This window comes from Sinocyclocheilus anshuiensis, unplaced genomic scaffold (genome assembly GCF_001515605.1).
Source record: "Sinocyclocheilus anshuiensis isolate Anshui unplaced genomic scaffold, SAMN03320099.WGS_v1.1 scaffold284, whole genome shotgun sequence".
NCBI classification, from domain to species: Eukaryota; Metazoa; Chordata; class Actinopteri; order Cypriniformes; family Cyprinidae; genus Sinocyclocheilus; species Sinocyclocheilus anshuiensis.
The window spans coordinates 1,159,198-1,180,742 of NW_015554266.1; the positions used below are offsets into that span (position 1 = coordinate 1,159,198).

A 21,545-nucleotide genomic window follows, 5' to 3' on the forward strand; every position below is an offset into this window, starting at 1 on the left:
CAGATGTGTGCAGCGCATTTTATGGAGGACTGTTTACTGATCCTGGGAGAGTAACGTTAGACTAAAATGCCGGCAGTTCTGACTCACGTAAGTACGTTTTCATTTAAAGGATTTGCCACTGATGATTCAAACGCGAGTTTTGGACAGTAGAGTAGCACTTGTTGTTTGTCATTTCTCCAATCACAAATGCAGACAGAGTTTTATGTTTACGCGGCGCGATGCAACGCAACGCATAAAAAGACAGTATAAGTCATTATAATCAGTAATTATGTCCCACTGGATGCAACAAATGCCTCGTTTGTAATGGGTTTTATGTTTTTGTCTCGTCGCTCCGGCCGGGACACAGCATCAACAGTTATGGTGAGGGGCGTAACATTTCCGTTTCACGCTTGAGGTATTCGGCCAATCACAACGCATTGGATAGCTGGCCAATCACAGCACACCTCGCTTTTTCAGACCGATGAGCTTTGTAAATATCGACGCGTTTCAAAAAGGCGGGGCATAGAGGAGAAACAATAATGTACAGTATGTGGAAAATAATGTTTTTTTTTTACTTTAAACCGCATAAACGCATTTCATTACACCAAATACACAAAATAATGTTCTTTTTAGCAGCATCATATGACCCCTTTAAGGCATTCCTCTTATGGCAAGACATATCGGCATAATTTTTCATATCGGGCCGATGCCGATATTTACAATTAAAGCCATTATCGGCCGATTCCGATATCAGTCCGATAATATCGTGCATCCCTACTTTTATGATTGTTGCTTGTTCTTCATTAGACTGTTTCTGTAGAGAGTCACACAGCATCATCATATAAATTCATTGTATGCCATTTTTGTAAAACTTCATTGACTAAAGAATGGGGGAATCTCTAATAAATGGTTTTGTGTGTGTGAGTGTGCAGTAAATGTTCTGAAGTGATTTCTCTGTAATAAATAAGGGCTGCTGATATTGTGTCAGAAAAGAAGCCCTTCTTTGGCACGACTGTAGAGAAGCTGATTACAGCTTTGATGTTTTGGCTTCATTGAGATGTCCAGTGTTATACTGACCAGTGATCTAGGAAGGGGCCTCATCTTAATAAAACCCATAATAAGCACTCTGAAAGATGATGAAAGTAAGCGAATAGTTATTGTGCCTGTTGTGTCTCTGGGGTTTCAGGTGTACAGCACACTCTCTAATGAAGAGTACGACCGGAGGAACGATGATGTGGATCCTGTGGCGGCGTCTGCCGAGTACGAGCTGGAGAAACGGGTGGAGAAGATGGACGTGTTTCCCGTGGACATCGAGAAAGGTGAGGCTGTGTGTCTTTCACAAAATACTCCAGCTCTCTCTGAGATCGAGTGATTAAAAATCAGTCATACTTGTGAAATTGGTTGATTTAAATTAGAATTGAATACCTTTAAACACCTCATTCTGCACCTCTGTAGAGTTGTATTTGTTGTAATTGACTTATAATGTAAGAGTAACATCTGTAATTTAGTTTGCATGCTGACTTTTCCATCTCACTCAACCTTAGAATTAAACTACTGTAGCTTTAAAGGTTTGGTCACATTAATGGGCAAAAATAGGTCCATTGTCAGCAGTGTAGAGATGAACAAAGCGCAGGTCAAACAAAAAAATCGCTCTCAAGCCAATTGGCTAGCCTCTTTGCATGTGAAATGAGTAGGGACATCCCTGCAAAGATGCTGAACTCTGTAAATATTGGTGGTCATATGTTAAAGAATTCATGTTTAAAAAATTCATGTCGATTTTTCTGATTCTGTTTTTGGTTTAATTCCAATAAATGATCTGTTTGAACTGTACATGTTAGAGTATGTCTGCATCAGTTATTGCAAAATGAAATCTATGAAGACTTGCTCTCTCTTTTCTCTTTGTGTTAGGTGATAAAGGGCTGGGGATCAGTATTATAGGGATGGGTGTTGGGGCAGACCAGGGTCTGGAGAAACTGGGCATCTTCGTCAAGACTATCATGCAGGACGGAGCTGCAGAGAGAGATGGGAGGTGAGATCTTCAGATTAATCGAAAGATGAAACATTTGGACTGGCACTAGAGAATTTCTTACAACACGCAGAGATATTCACTGTGGTGGTTTTTATTAAATCAAAAATAATGTAAAAAATACTGTATTGCAAAATATGACATTCTTGTGATGGCAGAGCTTTAAAAGTAACATCTCACAGCACTGGTTATAGTTGTTTGTCACCAAAACAATTGGCTGTTCTGTCTGTAATTAAGTATACGTTGATGGTTGCTATATGAGACATATGTGACCCTGGAGCACAAAACCAGTCTTAAGTCGCTGGGGTATATTTGTAGCAATAGCCAAAAATACATTGTATGGGTCAAAATGATCTATTTTTCTTTTATGCCAAAAATCACTAGTCTATTAAGTAAAGATCATGTTCCATGAAGATATTTTGTAAATTCCCTACTGTAAATATATCAAAACCTAATTTTTGATTAGTAATATGTATTGCTAAGAACTTCATTTGGACAACTTTAAAGGCGATTTTCTCAATATTTAGATTTTTTTGCACCCTCAGATTCCAGATTTTCAAATATTGTCATATCCTAACAAACCATACATCAATGGAAAGTTTATTTATTCAACTTTCAGCTGATGTATAAATCTCAATTTTGAAAAATTGACACTTAAGACCAGGTCCAGGTCCAGGGTCACATATGAATCAGTATTACTTTTGTCAATGTAATATCATCATGGTCATCATTGTCTGTTCCAGGATCCAGGTGAATGATCAGATTGTGGAGGTGGATAGCATCAGTCTGGTTGGTGTGACGCAACTCTTTGCTGCGACCGTCCTCAAGAACACGAAGGGAACTGTCAGGTTGGTCCTGCTGTGTCTAATATACTTACATTCAGTCTAGTTAGTTTAGTGTGTCATTAGGTGCTGCATGCCATCACCACAAATGTCATCACAGATGTCTTTCTTAATTTCTAATAGTCTTGTGTTGTCAGACTTTTGCTTATTTAATGTGGTCGACACCCCACCATAACTGGCCTTAAACACTGTACAAATAGATAGGATTAGACCATCTGACTGTCATGTAAAGTGACCTAGCATACAGTAGCTGTTGTTTTTACATGACGAAAGAGGCTTGTGGTGAGGCATGACACTTGAAGTCGGAAACAGAAGTAGCAACAGATTTTGTCCATATTTTGACATAAGATGGGACTTTATATCTAATGTTTGTTAATTGGATTTTGAGATGTGGATTTTGAGATCTGAATGTCAGCATGCAGGGACAGTGTTTTAGCAGACTGAAAGCCTGGAGAAGTTGGGCATATGCCACTATGGAGAAGTCTGTAATTTCACTGGAAGATTGACTTGGCAGTTTGATTGAAAATGACAACCTCAAAACCTGGTCAATACCATGCATTTGGAAAATAGATAGGGTGACTTTTCATTTCATGCTGACTTTAAATCAGTGTAATTACTAACTCGCATGCAATATATAACTACACGGTTGCTAGTTATGTAATCAAAAAACATTGTTTTTATTTAGTATATAGTTTTGGGATTGTAAATGCTCGAACTCTTTAAAGAGTTCACCCAAGAATGAAAGTTCTGTCATCATTTACTCACCAAATCTCTATGAGTTTCTTTCTTCTGTTGAACACAAAAGAAGATATTTTGAAGAATGTGGGTAACCAAACAAGTTGCTGGTTGCCATTGACTTCCATAGCATTTGGAAGTCAATAGCTTTTTTACCAACATTCTTCAAAATATCTACTTTCTATCTACTGTATACACATCAGTCCCCACAGATAATCATGGAATCTAAGTCAAATGTGTAGTCTGGAGTGAAAATATACATATGTCTGCCCCAACAGTCCAAACAAAATTAACGATTATATAACCAGCGTTTAGCGTTTATCAGCTGAAAAAAAAAAACATTCTAAAATTGAGTCCAAAGTATTGTTTCTCTGTCGTAATAAATGTGGTGTGGACTTCACTATTCTCAAATAAATTGTTAAAATAAAAGAATGTTAAAGGGGTCATATGACGTTGCTAAAAAAGAACATTATTTTGTGTATTTGGTGTAATGAAATGTGTTTATGCGGTTTAAGGTTAAAAAAACACATTATAGTGGGGACATAATTACGGATTATAATGACTTATACACTGTTATTTTACGCGTTGCATTGCGCCGCGTAAACATAAAACCATGTCTGCATTTGTGATCGAAGAAATGACAAACAACAAGCGCTACTCTACACTGCACTCAGTGGCAAATTCAAATTCAGACACTCAGTGGCAAATTCTTTAAATATGAAAACGTACTTACAGTCTGTGAGTCAGCATTATTTGTCAGAAAACCGGCATTGTAGGCTACTCTCCCAGGAAACTGCATTGCACACACATCTGAATATTTGGGTTGAACTGTTCTGGAACAGTGTTGTAAATACAACTTAACCACTGATTTCTAGTCGTGTCCTCTTTTGGAAGACCAAACAAAGTAGTTTCGCTTTCACAACGAAACACACAGCTCTTCACGACATGGCGGCGGCAGCAACAATACTACAGCGAGAATAAAAGTTATGCCTTTTTTCTTTGCGTGAACATTTGGGCGGCGTTATGCAAATCTTCCCACATCGTGATGTAGATATGTGGGAGCGTGTTAGAAGGAGCCGTTTTAGGAGGGCGTGGACCAGTCTTAACTTTTATAAAGAATATCTCTTTGGGTTTGAGACTTTAGTCTTTGCAACTTTAGGGATCTTATCTATTCACGAACAGCTTGTAACACTCCAAAGAGAAAGGAAAACTTGAAATCGCATCATATGACCCCTTTAAATAAATATTTATAGTTGTAGTTCAATCATGACAACTCAGAATTGTTTTAGCATGTTAATGGATATGACTGTTTATGTATTTTGTGTATTTATCAGGCCAGATCTGCTACATGCGCTGCCACAGAGCAAACATGGACTTGCTACTGCTAGATACACAGATATGCTGATGTGAGCATATAAAATATGCTGAATGAACAGGCATACATAAATCCTAGACAGGTGGAGCTGGTGGAGGTAGAGGGTTTCTGTGCTTTAGGACCAGCTTGCACCGAACACTGAAACTGACAATTTAAATGTTGAGCAAGCAATCTCACTGGCTGCAGAATCAGCAGTCTGCTGGAAGGTAGCTCTCCAGGAGCAGGTTTGGAGACCTCTGCATTGGGCTAGGAGTTCACCGCATGCAAATAAACAATGCACACTCACACAGGCTCTGTTGTTTCCTCTCTACCTGATGTCAGCAGATCAGTATACGTTACAGATGTAATCATCCTTGTTTCCGCCTTGCTCACCTGTCAATGTGCAGGTTTCTGATTGGCCGAGAGAAGCCAGGTACTCAGAGTGAGGTGGCCCGACTGATCAGCGAGACCCTCGAGCAGGAATGGCAGCAGCAGCAGCAGGTGGACGACACATACGATCAGTCCACTGAAGAGGTCAGTCAAACACAACTCATGGGCTTTTTTCTTATGCCACTGCTTACGCATTGTACACGTTTGACTCAGTATCAGTATGATTTAGTTTGTTCCTGTGTATTCCAATTAGTAGTTCCGAAAGTATCAGTGCATTTATTATAAATTCATAAATAGATGGTGTACCAGTTTACTTGCTTCCTCAGTTAGTGCTTTACCTCATGATGCACAGTGTCAATGAAGAAACATGCATTGGTGTAGTTACAGCCAATGTTGGGTGTGATGCATTACCAAGTAATTAATTACTGTAATTCAATTACTTTTCCCTTGTAAAAGTACAGTAAAGGATTACTCTTAATTTTTCTGTAATTTAATTACAGTTACATCTGATGTAAATGCATCAAATACGTATAGAATATAGAGCAATTCTTTATAAAACAATAGTGGATTTAACATCTAATGTAAAAATGCACGTTTTAATGTAACCATCACCGTGGTCAGTTCAAGAATAATTTATGCAATTTTATATTATTTATTTAAAAGAAATAAAAGAGCAGTGTCATGTCTATCTTTGTATTGTTCAACTGGTCGAGTTTGATATGGAATTTAGAAAGTAATTAGTAATAATAAATAATGCAATACTTTTTAGAGAGAGTAATTAATACAGTAATTTAATTACACCGTTGAATATGTAATTAGAAGCTAGTAATTAATTACTTTAAGGTAACTTACCAACACATGCTCAGCATCTACCAGCAGGGGCTAACTGGACCATGCTAACTAGCCAAAACTTGCCAAATTGGTCCAGACGTACCTTTATTAGTTTATTTGGATCTTTGGTTGTCAGAGGGTTTTAAGGTGCGTTCACATTTACCGTTACTCTGTGAAATCCAGTTAATGAAAATCCATTTCAATAGAAATTAAATCCATTTTAATCCATTGAAATCCATTTCAATAGTAATACAGTTCTGGAAGTTTCGCACAAGAGCAGAAAAGTTCCCCATGTAGGTTTTGTTAGTCATGTGAAATCGCTGCGTTGACCAACCGAAAACGACTTTGTTTGAAAGTGACTCGTGTGTGAGCTGTGCTTTATGCATTGCTATACATAAAGCAATGCATAAAGTATACATTGCTGTACATGTTGACAATGTACCTTTTTTACCATTTCGTCAAAGTTTTGCTGATTTGACCACGTTTAGACTGGAATTGGAGTTAAAGAAACACCTTTAGACTTTTTAGCCATGCTGTAATTTCACCAGAACAGCTTTGTTGAGTGTTCACACATATGCAAAAATATGTAAAAATCCACCATGTTGAATGAGGAAACAGATTTGTGAGTCTGTTCAAAACCGAAGTGGGGTTTATACCTGTTTTAGGTGCCTGGATCCTGAACAATTCTGAAAGGTTAATGTTTCGCCAACGGTTTTTCAATATACTTGGGTTACTTTAATAAGTTATTTCCCAACTTGGCTCTATTTTTGGACTGCCTGTTTCTTGTTTTGTGCGTTGCATCATGTCTGTGTCTCTATGACAGGACGAGCACTACGAGGATGAGGAGGAAGGGGGAGAGGATGGCATCCTCGGTTCGAGTTTCGGCAGGAGGAATGTGGAAGTGTACGATCTGCCCGAGAGCGAGGAAATGTTCCTGCCGTCAAACATGGACACCGCTCAAGTGACGTTCAGATTTAAAGAGGTAACAGACTTTTGTGCTTTTCATTTCACTTACCTATAATAGATTGCCATTAATGATTTCTGTGTATATTCTGTTTTAATTTAGCTCCAGATAAAACACACTATTGCAGAAGCCGAAGTAGATGAACTGAAAGAGCGAGTAAGAACTTATGAGCCTTCTTATCCATTTATATCAATCATACAGCAGTCCCTGTGTGTTTTAACTGATAAGGTTTTGTTGATGCTGTAGTTGAGAGAGTCGTCAGAGGAGCGTGCGGCGTGGGAGGCGAGGGAAGCTCAGTTAGAGAAGAGCGTTCAGGAGAACTCTGAGAGGATCGCTCAGATGGAGAAGAACTGGCTGGAGGCTCAGGCTCTCTGCAAAAGCATCAACGAACAGCTCAATGACACGCAGAGTCAATATGAAGCTCTGGATATAAAATACAGCAAAGCCAAGAAACTGCTCAAGGACTATCAGCAGAAGTGAGTGGTGACGTCAGCACTAAGCTTTCCATTAATAATTTGCATGGATGTGTTTTATATATATATATATATATAGATCTAATCTATAGATTTTAATTATTCATATCTTGCAGTCTTCTTAAAAAGATTTTTTTTTTCTCCAGAAATCTCCACTTCAGTAGCACTTACATACATTGCACTTTCCAGTTTTATTCCTATCTATATTCTGAGTGTTTTTTTACAGAGGGGTGTTTTCATGTATCATTTAGCCGATTTATATAACATTTTATTCCTAAAACATGGTGATAAAAATTGTTTTTTTTTTTATTTATGGAGTGATAAAAGAGATCTCCAAATATTCCTCTGTAAAAAAATGTACCTCCAACATGGCAACAAAATGAAACCAGAATTTTGAAACTGACTTCATCCAGTGTTCAGATTTCTGTTCTAGAAATGTACAGGTGCATCTCAATAAATTAGAATGTCGTGGAAAAGTTCATTTATTTCAGTAATTCAACTCAAATTGTGAAACTCGTGTATTAAATAAATTCAATGCACACAGACTGAAGTAGTTTAAGTCTTTGGTTCTTTTAATTGTGATGATTTTTGGCTCCCATTTAACAAAAAGCCACCAATTCACTATCTCAACAAATTAGAATATGGTGGCATGCCAATCAGCTAATCAACTCAAAACACCTGCAAAGGTTTCCTGAGCCTTCAAAATGGTCTCTCAGTTTGGTTCACTAGGCTACACAATCATGGGGAAGACTGCTGATCTGACAGTTGTCCAGAAGACAATCATTGACACCCTTCACAAGGAGGGTAAGCCACAAACATTCATTGCCAAAGAAGCTGGCTGTTCACAGAGTGCTGTATCCAAGCATGTTAACAGAAAGTTGAGTGGAAGGAAAAAGTGTGGAAGAAAAAGATGCACAACCAACCGAGAGAACCGCAGCCTTATGAGGCTTTTCCACGACATTCTAATTTATTGAGATGCACCTGTATGCAAAATTTGTGCATATTAAATGAGATAATAAATAATTTGCATATCTAATCGTAACATTGCAGAAATTAGAAACAAACATTCTGATTGGCTGGATGTGTGTGTTGCAGAGAGGTGGAGTATGAGCAGAGGGAGGAGGACTTAAGGAGAACTCTGGAGGAGAGAGAGGCTAAATATAAAATTCAGATAGAGGATCTGCAGCGCAGGGTGAGAATTAACACACCTCATTTGAATTGAGCTCGCACATAAAGCTTTCACGTTCTCTGATTCCTACCGATCAATCTGTCTCTGTGTAGCTGGCAAAGCTTGAATCTGGGCGTCATGAGTCTCCACTGTCGGGCAGTAAGTCTGCAGATTCAATTCTGCTGGGTAAGTCAAAGATATCAATGCTTTTTAAATCCAAGAAGGATTAATGTGATTGTGAGATCATGCTGAGCCCAGAGTGAAGTTATAAGACAATGGGCTAGTGTTCATATTTGCATAATTATACTGACAATAATTAAATATGCCTGCATCAAGCATGCATCCTGTTTTAATAACAGTGCTCGTTTGCACAGACAGTTTCTTCAACAACAGTATTATGCGGACACTAAACCCAGCACATGAACTTTTCTGTAACTGTACAAAGTACCACTCTTGTTGTAAACAAAAATGAAAAATAAATACATAAATAAAGTTGTAGGTTGGTCTGAGATGGCCAATCAAATCAAAGAAGACGGGCTTTACTGGTCAAGGTCAGTTTTATTTGTATAGCACCTTAAAATAACACTAATTCAGGCCAAGGTGCTTCACAGTGGACAATAACAAAATAACAATCAATCAAACACAATAGTTTCAAAATTAACATCTGAATCAATAAGACAAAAAAAAAAAAAAATATTAAATGAAAACCCATAATGGCGAATGAAATTAACCAATAAAACATGGCCTGAAGTAAGCTAACATAGCCAAGTTATGAGTAGGTCTGAGAGAAAAGGTTCGTTTTCAAGCATGATTTAAAAGCAGGTATTTAAGTCTCCGGATGGTCTGTTATCCATTGTCAAAGTGAAACAGTGTTCACATAGAAGTCACTTTCAAACCAAGCAGATTTCTGTTGGGACTACAGCGAATGCACTTGACCCTGAGCAGTAATTTATACAGTTGAAGAGCTAACCTTAGTTGAAGTTAACCATGAATTGTTCTCCAGGAGCGGACTGGAGTGAGGTGGTCCCTGAGACGGAGCGTTTGGACACGAGCGCCCATCGCGCAAAGGCCCAGCTGGCCCAGAGATCCAAACGGCAGCCGCCGTCCCGCAGTAAACTCAAAGAGACACTCAGCTCGCCAGCGAGAAGCCCACAGGTCACACAGAGCTCAAGAAATTCATGAGCAATTGACTGCTGTAAAAAAAATCCAAAACATCAGTTTTCGACAATAACATTGTTTTTGCCCTCAGGGTGATGATGAGAGTCAGTCTGTGAGTCCCGAGTCTCCTCCGCCTCGTAGGAGATCGATCCAGGAGAGTTTGTCCCTGCCGGTCGTCACATCTTCCTCTGCAAACCACCCGAAGGATGAAGGTTCTGTTACGAGCAGCAGCCAATCAGTGCAGAGGGATCCTCAAGACCCCGCCCTCTCCTCCCCTAAAGACTCCTCCCCCTCCAGCTTCCTGCGGAATGTAAAGAAGAGAGAGTCTAAAGGCAAGGGCAAAGAGGTCAAAGGTAACGAGCTGGATTTAGGATCCCAGTAGAATGGCGCTTTTTTACAATAGACATGTAATTTCCACCCAGCAACAGCAATAGGATTAAAAATACTTATTGTTTAGTATAGTTGTTGTTTATCAGGTATTTGGACATGGTTCATTCAATCATAATTTAGAGTCTACATAACAAATCTGAAATCTTTAGTAATGCCTGGCAAGTGTAACAAACTACAGGCTAATAATCAGTAGTAATTTGGCAAAATAATGGTTTTAGTTGTTTTTTTTGTAACAATGTAAATATTTACATTACTTTTTTTTTAATTTTATTAATTTAAAGCATGATAATTGTTAAAAAGTACCACACGTACCAAGTACCACTTTTGAACTTCTTTAATTGCGTCTACTGATAGTGCAAACAATACTGATGGCATTTGTTTGCACATCCTGACTGTGTTTCCTGACATAATTCACTAAAGAAATGTCAAATAAAGCACAAACATGTGACACAATTTGTGCCAATCACAGTTTGGATGGGACGATATGCACACAAATGCACCCAAACTATGGCTGAAGCGGAGATATTTCTTATATATGCTGCCATAATCACTTGAAAATGAAGTGCTATCAATCCAAGTTAGCCTGGCCATCAGATGTTTGTCTATGTTTGTGTTCTGATATAATTCTTTTCTTTATTTCAGAAGAGTCTAATGATGCGGCTGGAAAAGCCAAAAGAAGATTCCCAGATTTTGGGTAGGTGCAAAATTCCCCACCTTTAGCATTTTACAATGTAAGTAAATGAGCATCTAATTTGTTGCGTTCTTATCGTAAGTTCATTTTGGATTGTGGTGGTGTTTTATTTAATGCATTTTCTGATAGTGGTTTAAGGAAATCAGGAGGAAAGGGGAAAAAACTAAGCAAAGAAGCCACGAGGGCGTCACTGGACAGCAGGTACACGTGAACACACACTCACAAACATATAGAGTGAAGAGTTTTACACTTCAACTTTTGATGTGGATCCAAATCCGTTTGACATTAGTTGTCAGTGTGAAAGCGGTTTTCCAAAATCTGGTCCTCTGCTAGGAACCAATCAACATTTACCTATTGGTTTGTGCAAAACCGGCTAAACAAACAAAAACAAGTTGCCATTAGAATGCATTTCTCATTGCTTCCAGTATGCTGAGCTTGTATTTCCTCTCCTCATGTCTCAATGTGTTGTGTTGTAGGGGTTCAGCGGAGTTACTGGAGGAGTCAGGGGCCCGAGTCTCCCCTTCAGAGTCCATGACCTCCATCCCCACCTGCATGCCCTTCTCCTGGTTTGGAGAGAAAGACCGTGACAGAGAGCCGTCGTCCTCGTCCAGCAGTCTCCCATACACCACTGCAGACGCCAGCGAACACAGCCACAGCTCCAAAAACAAGGTGACAACTACTTCTATCACAGAGCACTTCTGCTCCAGGATTGATTCTCTTGCACAGATTAAAACTAGTCCAGAACTATTATAGATCTTCAAAACATAATGACCATTAATTGACTTCCATGTATGAGTATGTATGACTACAACTTTATTTATAAAACGGTTATCTTAATATGTGGAATGTGAAATCTTGTAATTGATATCGTTATTAATATCTTGACCCTTGCAGTTATAGGGCTAAATAATATGAATATTTGGCACTTTCCACATATGTGACCCTGGACCACAAAACCAGTCATAAGAGTCAATTTCTCGAAATTGAAAAGCTGAATAAATAAGCTTTCCATTGATGTGTGGTTTGTTAGGATAGGACAATATTTGGCCGAGATACAACTCGTATTTGAAAATCTGGAATCTGAGGGTGCAAAAAAATCAAAATATTGAGAAAATCGCCTTTAGTGTTGTCCAAATGAAGTTCTTAGCAATGCATATTACTAATCAAAAATTAAGTTTTAATATATTTACAGTAGGAAATTTACAAAATATCTTCATGGAACATGATCTTTACTTAATATCCTAATGATTTTTGGCATAAAAGAAAAATCAATAATTTTGACCCATACAATGTATTGTTGGCTATTGCTACAAATATACCCCAGCGACTTAAGACTGCTTTTGTGCTCCAGGGTCACAAATAGGGTACAAAAAGTGATTATATGAGCTGTTTTCTCTCTCTTTTTTTGTTTATTTCTAGGAATAAACATTAAACAAGCACAAAAAGCAAACAAAAGTGATCAAATTAAGACGTTAGATGTGCTTAAAACTTGATAGTATTCGTTCTAAATTAATCATGCGTTACATAATAGTTCAGTGTATTTTTAATGCTTCTCACAATAAAAACATGGGCTTTTAAAAAAAGTCAAGAGACACCAAAATTATATTGTATTCATTAAAAATGTCCACACTACTTGTTCAAAAGTTTGGGGTCAAGAAGATTTTTTTAAATGTTTTTGCAATAAGGCTGCCATTCGTTTGATAAAAAAATACAGTAATATTGTGAAATATTATTACAATTTAAAACAACCATTTTCTATTGTAATATATTTGAAAATGTAATTTATTCCCATGATCAAAGCTGAATTTTCAGAATCATTACTCCAGTCTTCAGTGTCACGTGATCCTTTAGAAATCATGATAATATGCTGATTTGCTGCTCAAAAAACATTTCTGATTATTGTCAAACAGTTTCTTCTTTGAAAAAAAAGTTCAAAAGAACAGCATTTATTTGAAATAGAATTTATTTGCTAACAGTGTAAAAGTCTTGCCTGTCACTTTTGATTAATTTAATGCATCCTTGCTGAATAAAAGTATTAATTAAAAAATAAGAAAAAAAATCTTACTGATCCCGAAGTTTTGAACAGTAGTGTATGTATGGACGAATTATCTAGTGCTGATCATTTCTAGTTAAAGTGAGTCAAATGGGAGAACAAACCAGCTTTCTGCTAAGCACACGACAAAACTAAATAATAAACACAACAAATATCTGCCATCCAGCTGGACTTGCTTTAGTTTGTTTGTAATTGTGAGTTGCTAAGGAGGAGGTAGCGTGGAAATGTTCAGGGCTGAAGCCTGCAGCCATACGGATGCGATCATTCATCAGGCTTGAGCCAAACAGACTCGGTCCATGGGTCAGAAAATTAGTTCAGCAGCTCTTTGAGCCCTCTCGGTTTCATCAGCTCCAGCTGAAGCGCGTTTGGTAAAGCTTTCAGACAGTGTTGTCATATTATTAACCTCTTTTCCCAAACAGACAAACCTCTCCTGGTCTTCTCTGTTCAGTCGCTCCTTAGATTTGGTACAGTATATTTTCTCTTATAAACACTCGTAGATGTCAAATTTCATCTAGCAATGTAGTGAAACTCTAGCTAAATATCAAACCTAATATGTTGAGTTTTAATATTTGTAGAATCACATTAGTTTTGTTGAATGCAGTGCACTAGATGCATGATGCTGATTTGATTTACTCTTTTTTTTTTTTTTTCAAGTGATGTTTTTTTATTTATTTCAGATTTCAAATACAGGCTTTTATTGTCAAATCAATGTAGATGCATTTCACTGCTTATCTGGTTTAGTCAACACAGTCTCATGACAATTCATAACTATTTTACATAACTGTTATCTCATTCGTATGTTTTTGTACGATCTACTTGCACCCCAGTGATGGTTGGGTTTATGGGTGGACCTTCATGCTTACTTTTTTACTAAAAATCATACTATTTATTTATTTTTTTTACATCGTACAAATTCATCTGAAATCCCCACCTCATAAAATAGTTACGTATTCATGTGAGATCGGGTTGGGTTTAGTGTGTGTATCTGTCTTGTGCTGTTACAGTATGTTGTAGTTGTAGCTAAAGAGTAGTTGTAGGGAGGTGGTGGGTGACCGATATGAGTTATAAATATCCAATATAATGCAATATTAATAAGGCTGGCTTGACAATTTTAATTACACAATTGTAATTGATCTTCATTCTGATGAACCTATTTCAACAACTCAATCTTATTTGAGTGTTGATTATTATATCAAAAAATAAATAGCAATTGAATTTTATAGTTTGGACATGTTCATTTTAACCTTTAATATTATAGTAATGTACCAACTGAGCATTGGTCGGGAGATTTTTTCCTTAACTTTACATGTACTGTAGCTGATACTGTATATAACCAAATTAATCGAGATCAAAATCGGATCGAATTGAGCTTGTGAATCAGAATCAAACTGATTCATGAAATCTGTGTCAATATCCAGTGTCAATACCTTTAAAGGGGTCATATGGTGCTGCTAAAAAGAACATTATTTGGTGTATTTGGTGTAATGAAATGTGTTTATGCGGTTTAAGGTAAAAAAAAAAAACATTATTTTCCACATACTGTACATTATTGTTTCTCCTCTATGCCCCGCCTTTCTGAAACGCGTCGATTTTTACAAAGCTCATCGGTCTGAAAAGCGAGGTGTGCTCTGATTGGCCAGCTATCCAGTGCGTTGTGATTGGCCGAATACCTCAAGCGTGTGACGGAAATGTTACGCCCCTTAACATACTGTGATGATACCGGAGCGATGAGACAAAAACATTAAAACCCATTACAAACGAGCCTTTTGTTGCATCCAGTGGGGACATAATTACGGATTATAATGACTTATATTGTCTTTTTATGCGTTGCGTTGCATCGCGCCGCGTAAACATAAAACCATGTCTGCATTTGTAGAAAGGAAAAATTAAAATCGCATCATATGACCCCTTTAAATAATTAATATTTCTGATAAACAGATTGCAGTAGATTTGACCCAAATGTTTGTTGATTGATCAGTCTGGTCAATGTATCAGTCTGACACTTCTAGTAGTATTTCTAGTCATTTTGTAGGACTGTTGATGTTGTAACACCAAGTTCTTTTCCCCGATGCTCATTCTTTTGGTGTAAATCGCTGAAACTCCCCCGATCTTCGTGTTTGGATAACAAATCCCGCTCTCTGTGCCCCTTCCAGAGTTTGTCAGTGCTAGATGATTCGAACCCCAGCAGTCCTGCTTCAGATTTTTCTGGGCTGGTGGTGGAGCCCAACCTGTCAGGCCGCTCTCATACATTAACCTTCTCCTCCAGCGAGGTGAGTGCAGATCAGACATGCCGCTCTCACCGCCATTCGTTTGCATGGGTTTCCTGTAACCATCTGGAAGGTCAAGTATTGTCTCGTGCCTCCCGCCCCTTCGCTCGTGTAGTTCCTGTGTCATTTTTAGCTTGAAGCACTGCGTGTATGCTGATGGCGTTCCCCGTTTGATTTCATGTGGCTGCTCTCAGTAGTGTTTGCTTTTGCATGACTGAGAGGATCAGATGCATGCATGATGTTGTGTCAGATAACATTCACAAGTTCTGTGCACAGAATTCATGCATTCACCTTCATTATATTCTACAGTAATCAAAAAGTACCGTGGTATTAATATGTACTACGTTTCTAGGAGCATGAGATTCACCTGGCTGATGTGTGTGTGTATTAGATGCTGGATGAGGAGCCTTGTTCTGGAGGGAAGGAGTATCATTGGCAGAACCGTCCCGTCTCTGATTGGACGTCCCAGCAGGTGTGTCACTGGCTGATGGGTATGAACATGGATCAGTACACACCTGAGTTCAGCACACAGGCCATCGATGGACAGCAGCTCCTCAACCTGGACAGTGACAGACTCAAGGTGAGCGGCCTGTGCTCTCATAGATGGATATATTTTGAAGAGAACTGACATCAACTGGGCATTAGTGCGGCTGTATTAAATGCATGTGTTTGTATTGTAATTAGAAATATCTTTATTTTGGCTCATTTTGAATACTTGGACATTACAGTGGCTCTTTTTAAAAGATGGATATGATTCGATGAATAAAGCTGTGTCATAAAAAAAAATTTAAAAAAATCTTGAAACTTATGGAAGCCTGTTTCCGTCACTGAACAAAAAATAAATAAAAATGGTTATTGCGACTTTTTTATCTCACAATTCGGACGTTTTTTTTTCACAGAATTGTGATATAAACTTGCAGTTGCAAGTTATAAAGTCAGAATTGCGAAATATAAACTCAATTCTGACTTTTTTTCTCAGAAGTGTGAGATAAAAACTTGCAATTCTGACTTTATAACTCGCAATTGTGAGTTTATATCACACTGCTGAGAAAAAAAGTCCGAATTGTGAGTTTATATCGCGCAATTCTGAGAAAATTATTCAGTTGCGGAAACGGGCTTCCATAGAAACTGGCACGGAGCATCGGGATGACATTTTTTTATGATGTTTTTTAATTCTAAAAGATGTTTAATGCACCTAATTACAATAGAAATGTAGTTAAAACAAATGAAAACAAAACTTTCCTAATGTATATAGGCTATAGCCTTTTTTTGAAAAATGAGAATTAAAAAAGATGATTTAAGAAGAATTTATCAATTTTACTGCTATTGTGTGAATAATATGCAATCATGTATTAAAAAAAAGTAATTGTAGTCAGATTATGAGATTTAAAAACATTATAAATCTAAAAGTAAAAAGTAGTAATCAGTTATACTGATAACAAAATACACACATTTTATGGAAACGTTATTATAAAGTACTGAAAATGTAATGATCCTTAGGATAATTACAAAATAATGGTAGACCTATCCAAAATTATACATTTAGATTTTTTTTCAAATTTCATATTTCAGTCTAAATAAACTGCAATAAAAAAAATGTATACAGATTAACACATTTCTACTACTTTGTTTTAAACAGTATATCACCCACGCTTATTAAGAATTATATTTAATGACGTGTTTATTTTTACCAATTACAATAATTCAAACATAGAGTTCCTCAGCTGATCCAGACTGATTTGTTACACCAGTGTGAAAATAAAAAATGCCTTGTGAGAATGAAGGTATGTCTCAGGAGAACGGTTTATGAATGATTCGGCCATCACTCTCATTCCATGCCGAAGCTAAACTGCAAGCACAAATTTCAGAAAATGCATCTCACTGTAACATTTAAGATGTCGCTTAATTGTATTTTGCTTGTGATTACTTGCGAATTGAAATGCTCTCCACAGGCTCTGGGTGTTTCCAGTCAGAATGACCGAGCCACAATCAAGAAGAAACTGAAGGAGATGAAGAAAGCCCAGGAGAAGATGGAGAAACAGCGGGAGAAGCGGGAGAAAGAGGCCAGACGCAGCGGACGGCTGCCTGCCAGCACTGACTCTGTGTGCTGATGATGTTCAGAGCGTCACGGTTTCTTCATCTTTTCACTTTAATTCTCCACACACTCCAGTGGCAGTTCCTCCGACACGTATGAGCCGTTCTAGAGGAGTCGCTATGAGTGAATTCAGTCAGTAACAGGCAGTCATCCTGAAACACTAATGAAGCTGCTTACAAGACCACATTTTACTCTCTTCAGTTCAGTCTGTGCAGCACAAATATGAGCATGTTCATCTACATGTAGTGCATTTACTAAGAAAAGTGTTTACAGGGTGTGTTGCCTTCACTGTAAAAAGAAAAATGTTTTTTTTTAAATCAGTATTTTGTCTTTATTTTCAGTCAAATATCTCAGCATCCCTATATCAAGATAAATGTACTTGCATAACAAGAGATGAATTACAGATTCAGACAGATCGGAGAATGTACAAAATTGTATTAAATGTTTATTTTTGTTGTTGTTTTTGCCACTAGCGTAAATTCCCAGTGAAGAAATTGCGTTTAATTCAAGATACGTCCTCTGAAACAAATCTATATCTTTGCTTCTCAAGTAATTGTGTCTTTAAGGACGTTTTTACTGGAAAACAAGACAAAATACTGATTAAGAAAAATATCTTTGCAGTGTTCTGAGTAATAAGTGAGAGAGATTTTTTTTCTTTTAGACTAGCTTGTAAGAAAATGAATATGGCTGTCCAATTTATAGCAGACCAAAACTTTTATTAGTTTTAATTGTATTTAATGATACCACTGTAGGGGCTATTAAAAAAACAATCTTGCTAAGGGATATATAAATATTTAGATGCCAACTTTGCCGCTAATATTGTGGCACGAATAGTGCTTTTAAAAAGATTTCTTAGTCATTTTGCTGGATCCTTGTACAGTCGAGTGATATTGAGCACTATATTTTTACTGAAACAAAGGGGAACATGGTTTATAAATGTACAAATGAGATATTTAATACACCACTATTAGCATAGCTTTAAGGAAGAGACATTAACTTTTGTACACATTTTCTACTAAGTAGAATAGCTTGTTGGGCAAAACCATTTGGCTAATTCTGAAAAGCAGAGAGTGAAACTCAAAATGAAAGGTGTTTGTTGTTTTTATTTGGACGGTTACTGCTTTTATATTATGGATATGGTTAAAAAATACACAATTGTTACAGAATGCAGCGTAGTTTTATTAGTGGCCATGGCCCAAATTGTAACAGAGGGTGTAATGATTTTAAGTATTGATTATCAACTGATTGTAAGCGTCGTTTTCAAAGAGACGCCACCTGTGCTCATGTCATCGTGATTCTGTGGTTATATTTTTCTACCTTGTGAAATAGATGATTTTGAACAGACAAAAATCAAGCTTTCTATCTGGTACAAATAAATGCTTTCACCTCTTGTAAAAGAAAAAAACGGTGTGTTTTCAGTCCAAAATGCAGTTCCCTTCACAGCAGAACTGATTTTAACCCTTGTGCGTCACTTAAAAAAAGTTACACATAGGTCCACAGTGGACAAAAATGTCCATGTCAAAAAACTGTCATAAACATTTGAAGCTTGGGAGCACAGAGTTAAGTTTGGTCTCATTTTAAAGAAGACCCATGGCAGATTATTGTTGAAGTAAAAAGTTTAAAAAGTGAAACCAAAAAAAAGTTCTAGAGGTTTAAGTTTATGAAAATTATTTATGAACGATATTTTATATAAAATATATACTTTACGAAACATGTTAAACTCTATACCTGCTAGAAAATCAAAGCCATAAATCTAAACAAGTTGTGTTCCAAATTTGAGGTTGATATCTCAAAAAATGAGCTTTCAGTAAGATTGGGCGCAGTACCAAATTTTCCCCATTAGATGCCAGCAAAACTCTGCTGGTGCACACAGTGGTTGGATTTGTGATTTGCAGTAGAGTTTTTCTCTCTCAAATCATTTTTTGTACCTAGTGCAAAACAGATTTATTAAAGGAAATGGAAGTGAAATAGTAAAATTCCAATAAAAATACACACCTGTGCCAAAATGTATGCAGTTGGCAATAACACAGGAAAAACTATCAAAAAAACTAAACTGAAAAGGACAAAAATGTCCAAAAGGTCGCACAAGGGTTAAATCGTAAACGTGGAGAAAGTCTGTTCAGTCACTGCTCAGTTAGCTATTAAAAAGCAGAAGATTCCGATCTGTACACGAGTGATGGGCGCTTTTGAAGCACTGCTCCGTGAAGCTTCGAAACCTTTGCGAATCATTTGCTTCAAGCCCGTGAATCCGCCAAAGTAACGTTTAATAAAAAAAAAATGTATTAGACATTAAAGACATAACATGCAACATTTACAACTTTAACAAGACATCCAAAAAGATAACACAATTAAAGGAATGGGTTTACATTACATAGAAAAAAATAAATAAATAAAAATCAATAATAATACTTAAAGAAAAAAAAAGACAGCATATACCCGTTAAATTTTCAAGTAACTTCAACTCTTTAGCGAATAAAATTGTATCTCTACATTTTTTGTTATCAATACATTGGAGAGACTCAAAATACAAATGAAAATCAGTCATAAAGACCTTCAAACAGGGTTTAGAACTATTTGTTTTACTTCTATGAATATGAAATTTACCAAATAAAATCATTAGATTCATCATAAAATTATGAAACTATAAACTATAAGATAACATCTTTGGATGTTAATTCACAATGATAACCAGAGTTCTGTTGAATATATGTAGATAAATCTTCCCAGAATTTTAGGTTTACATTACATAGAAAAAATAAATAAATTAAAATCAATAATAATACTTAAAGAAAACAAAGACAGCATATGCCCGTTCAATTTTCAAGTAACTTCAACTCTTTAGCGAATAAAATTGTATCTGTACATTTTTTGTTATCAATACATTGGAGAGACTCAAAATACAAATGAAAATCAGTCATAAAGACCTTCAAACAGGGTTTAGAACTATTTGTTTTACTTCTATGAATATGAAATTTACCAAATAAAATCATTAGATTCATCATAAAATTATGAAACTATAAACTATAAGATAACATCTTTGGATGTTAATTCACAATGATAACCAGAGTTCTGTTGAATATATGTAGATAAATCTTCCCAGAATTTTTTGGAATGGTAACATTAAAAAAAAAAAGATGTATATTCTTTCTGGCTGATCTGAACAAAATGAACATTTTTCATCAATATCCATAAATTTTGATAAAGTATAGTTACTAACATAAATATTATGAAGTGCTTTCAGATGTATTTCCCGAAGTTTGTTAGATATACAAAACCGAAAGGGAAGAAGCCAAGCTTTTTTCCAAATAATCTCTGGAAAACAAATGTTCCAGAAAAATTTCCCTCTAGGCTTAATAGATCTCTTTTCACAAAATAGATTTCTAATAAACTTATTTGTGCATTTTTAACTGTTAATGTCCCCCCCATTTCAATTAAGAACGGGTTCAATTCTACAAATGTTAAGGGACAACATATGGTTTCTCATTAACATCAATAAACCTGTGGGAATGGCGTTTATCACAGAATAATATTCTCTATATATGTGGAAATGCCCATTTATTCATAACATTTTCATAAGAAAGCAACTCAGCTGACTGATCAAAAAGGTCAGATAAAAAATAAATTCCTTCATCCATCCAACTCTGTAAATAAAGAGATTTCCGGTTAACTGTAATATAAACATTATTCCACAAGATTGCTTTATGTGGAGAAAAGTTATGCACATAACATAACTTCCAGGCCTTGAGAGCTTGTTGATAGAAATTGGATAAAGCCACGGGCAGTTTGCTAGTCGAGTAATCACACATTAACAAAAAGTGTAAACCTCCAACCTTTTTAAAAATATTATATGGTATAAAAAACCATATTGAGTCTGATTTAAGTAGACAGTTTCTGAGCCATTTTACTTTGAAAGTATAATTTAAATCGAAAAAGTCCAAGAGCTCAAAACCACCCTCATTCCTTGGACCCTGAAGAACTTCCTATATTAAATGATGATCGCTTGAACAAAAAGAGATAATGCCGGATAAACAAATCTAGATACCCCTTCTACTTTGGTTAGAAGGACTCTGCCTATAGTAGTCAAGTCTCTTTGAAGCCAGTTATTAAAGATGTTTTGAGCTTTTTTAAG

At 36.5% G+C, this 21,545-nt stretch overlaps 1 protein-coding gene across 1 annotated transcript in view; it reads left to right on the plus strand.

Annotated features, from left to right (window-relative positions):
* Positions 1-18,871, plus strand: part of LOC107671275 (neurabin-1-like) — a 51,069-nt gene extending 32,198 nt beyond the window's left edge. The window contains exons 3-19 of the mRNA XM_016464168.1: positions 1,166-1,298; positions 1,888-2,008; positions 2,749-2,853; positions 5,344-5,470; positions 6,981-7,139; positions 7,224-7,277; positions 7,368-7,597; positions 8,690-8,786; positions 8,876-8,948; positions 9,766-9,917; positions 10,012-10,273; positions 10,950-11,004; positions 11,131-11,202; positions 11,478-11,670; positions 15,208-15,324; positions 15,713-15,901; positions 17,274-18,871. Coding sequence (XP_016319654.1) covers positions 1,166-1,298; positions 1,888-2,008; positions 2,749-2,853; positions 5,344-5,470; positions 6,981-7,139; positions 7,224-7,277; positions 7,368-7,597; positions 8,690-8,786; positions 8,876-8,948; positions 9,766-9,917; positions 10,012-10,273; positions 10,950-11,004; positions 11,131-11,202; positions 11,478-11,670; positions 15,208-15,324; positions 15,713-15,901; positions 17,274-17,432 — 2,298 coding nt within the window. The 3' untranslated portion in view covers positions 17,433-18,871. The remainder of the gene's footprint in view (positions 1-1,165; positions 1,299-1,887; positions 2,009-2,748; positions 2,854-5,343; positions 5,471-6,980; positions 7,140-7,223; positions 7,278-7,367; positions 7,598-8,689; positions 8,787-8,875; positions 8,949-9,765; positions 9,918-10,011; positions 10,274-10,949; positions 11,005-11,130; positions 11,203-11,477; positions 11,671-15,207; positions 15,325-15,712; positions 15,902-17,273) is intronic.
* The last annotated feature ends 2,674 nt before the right edge of the window (positions 18,872-21,545 follow it).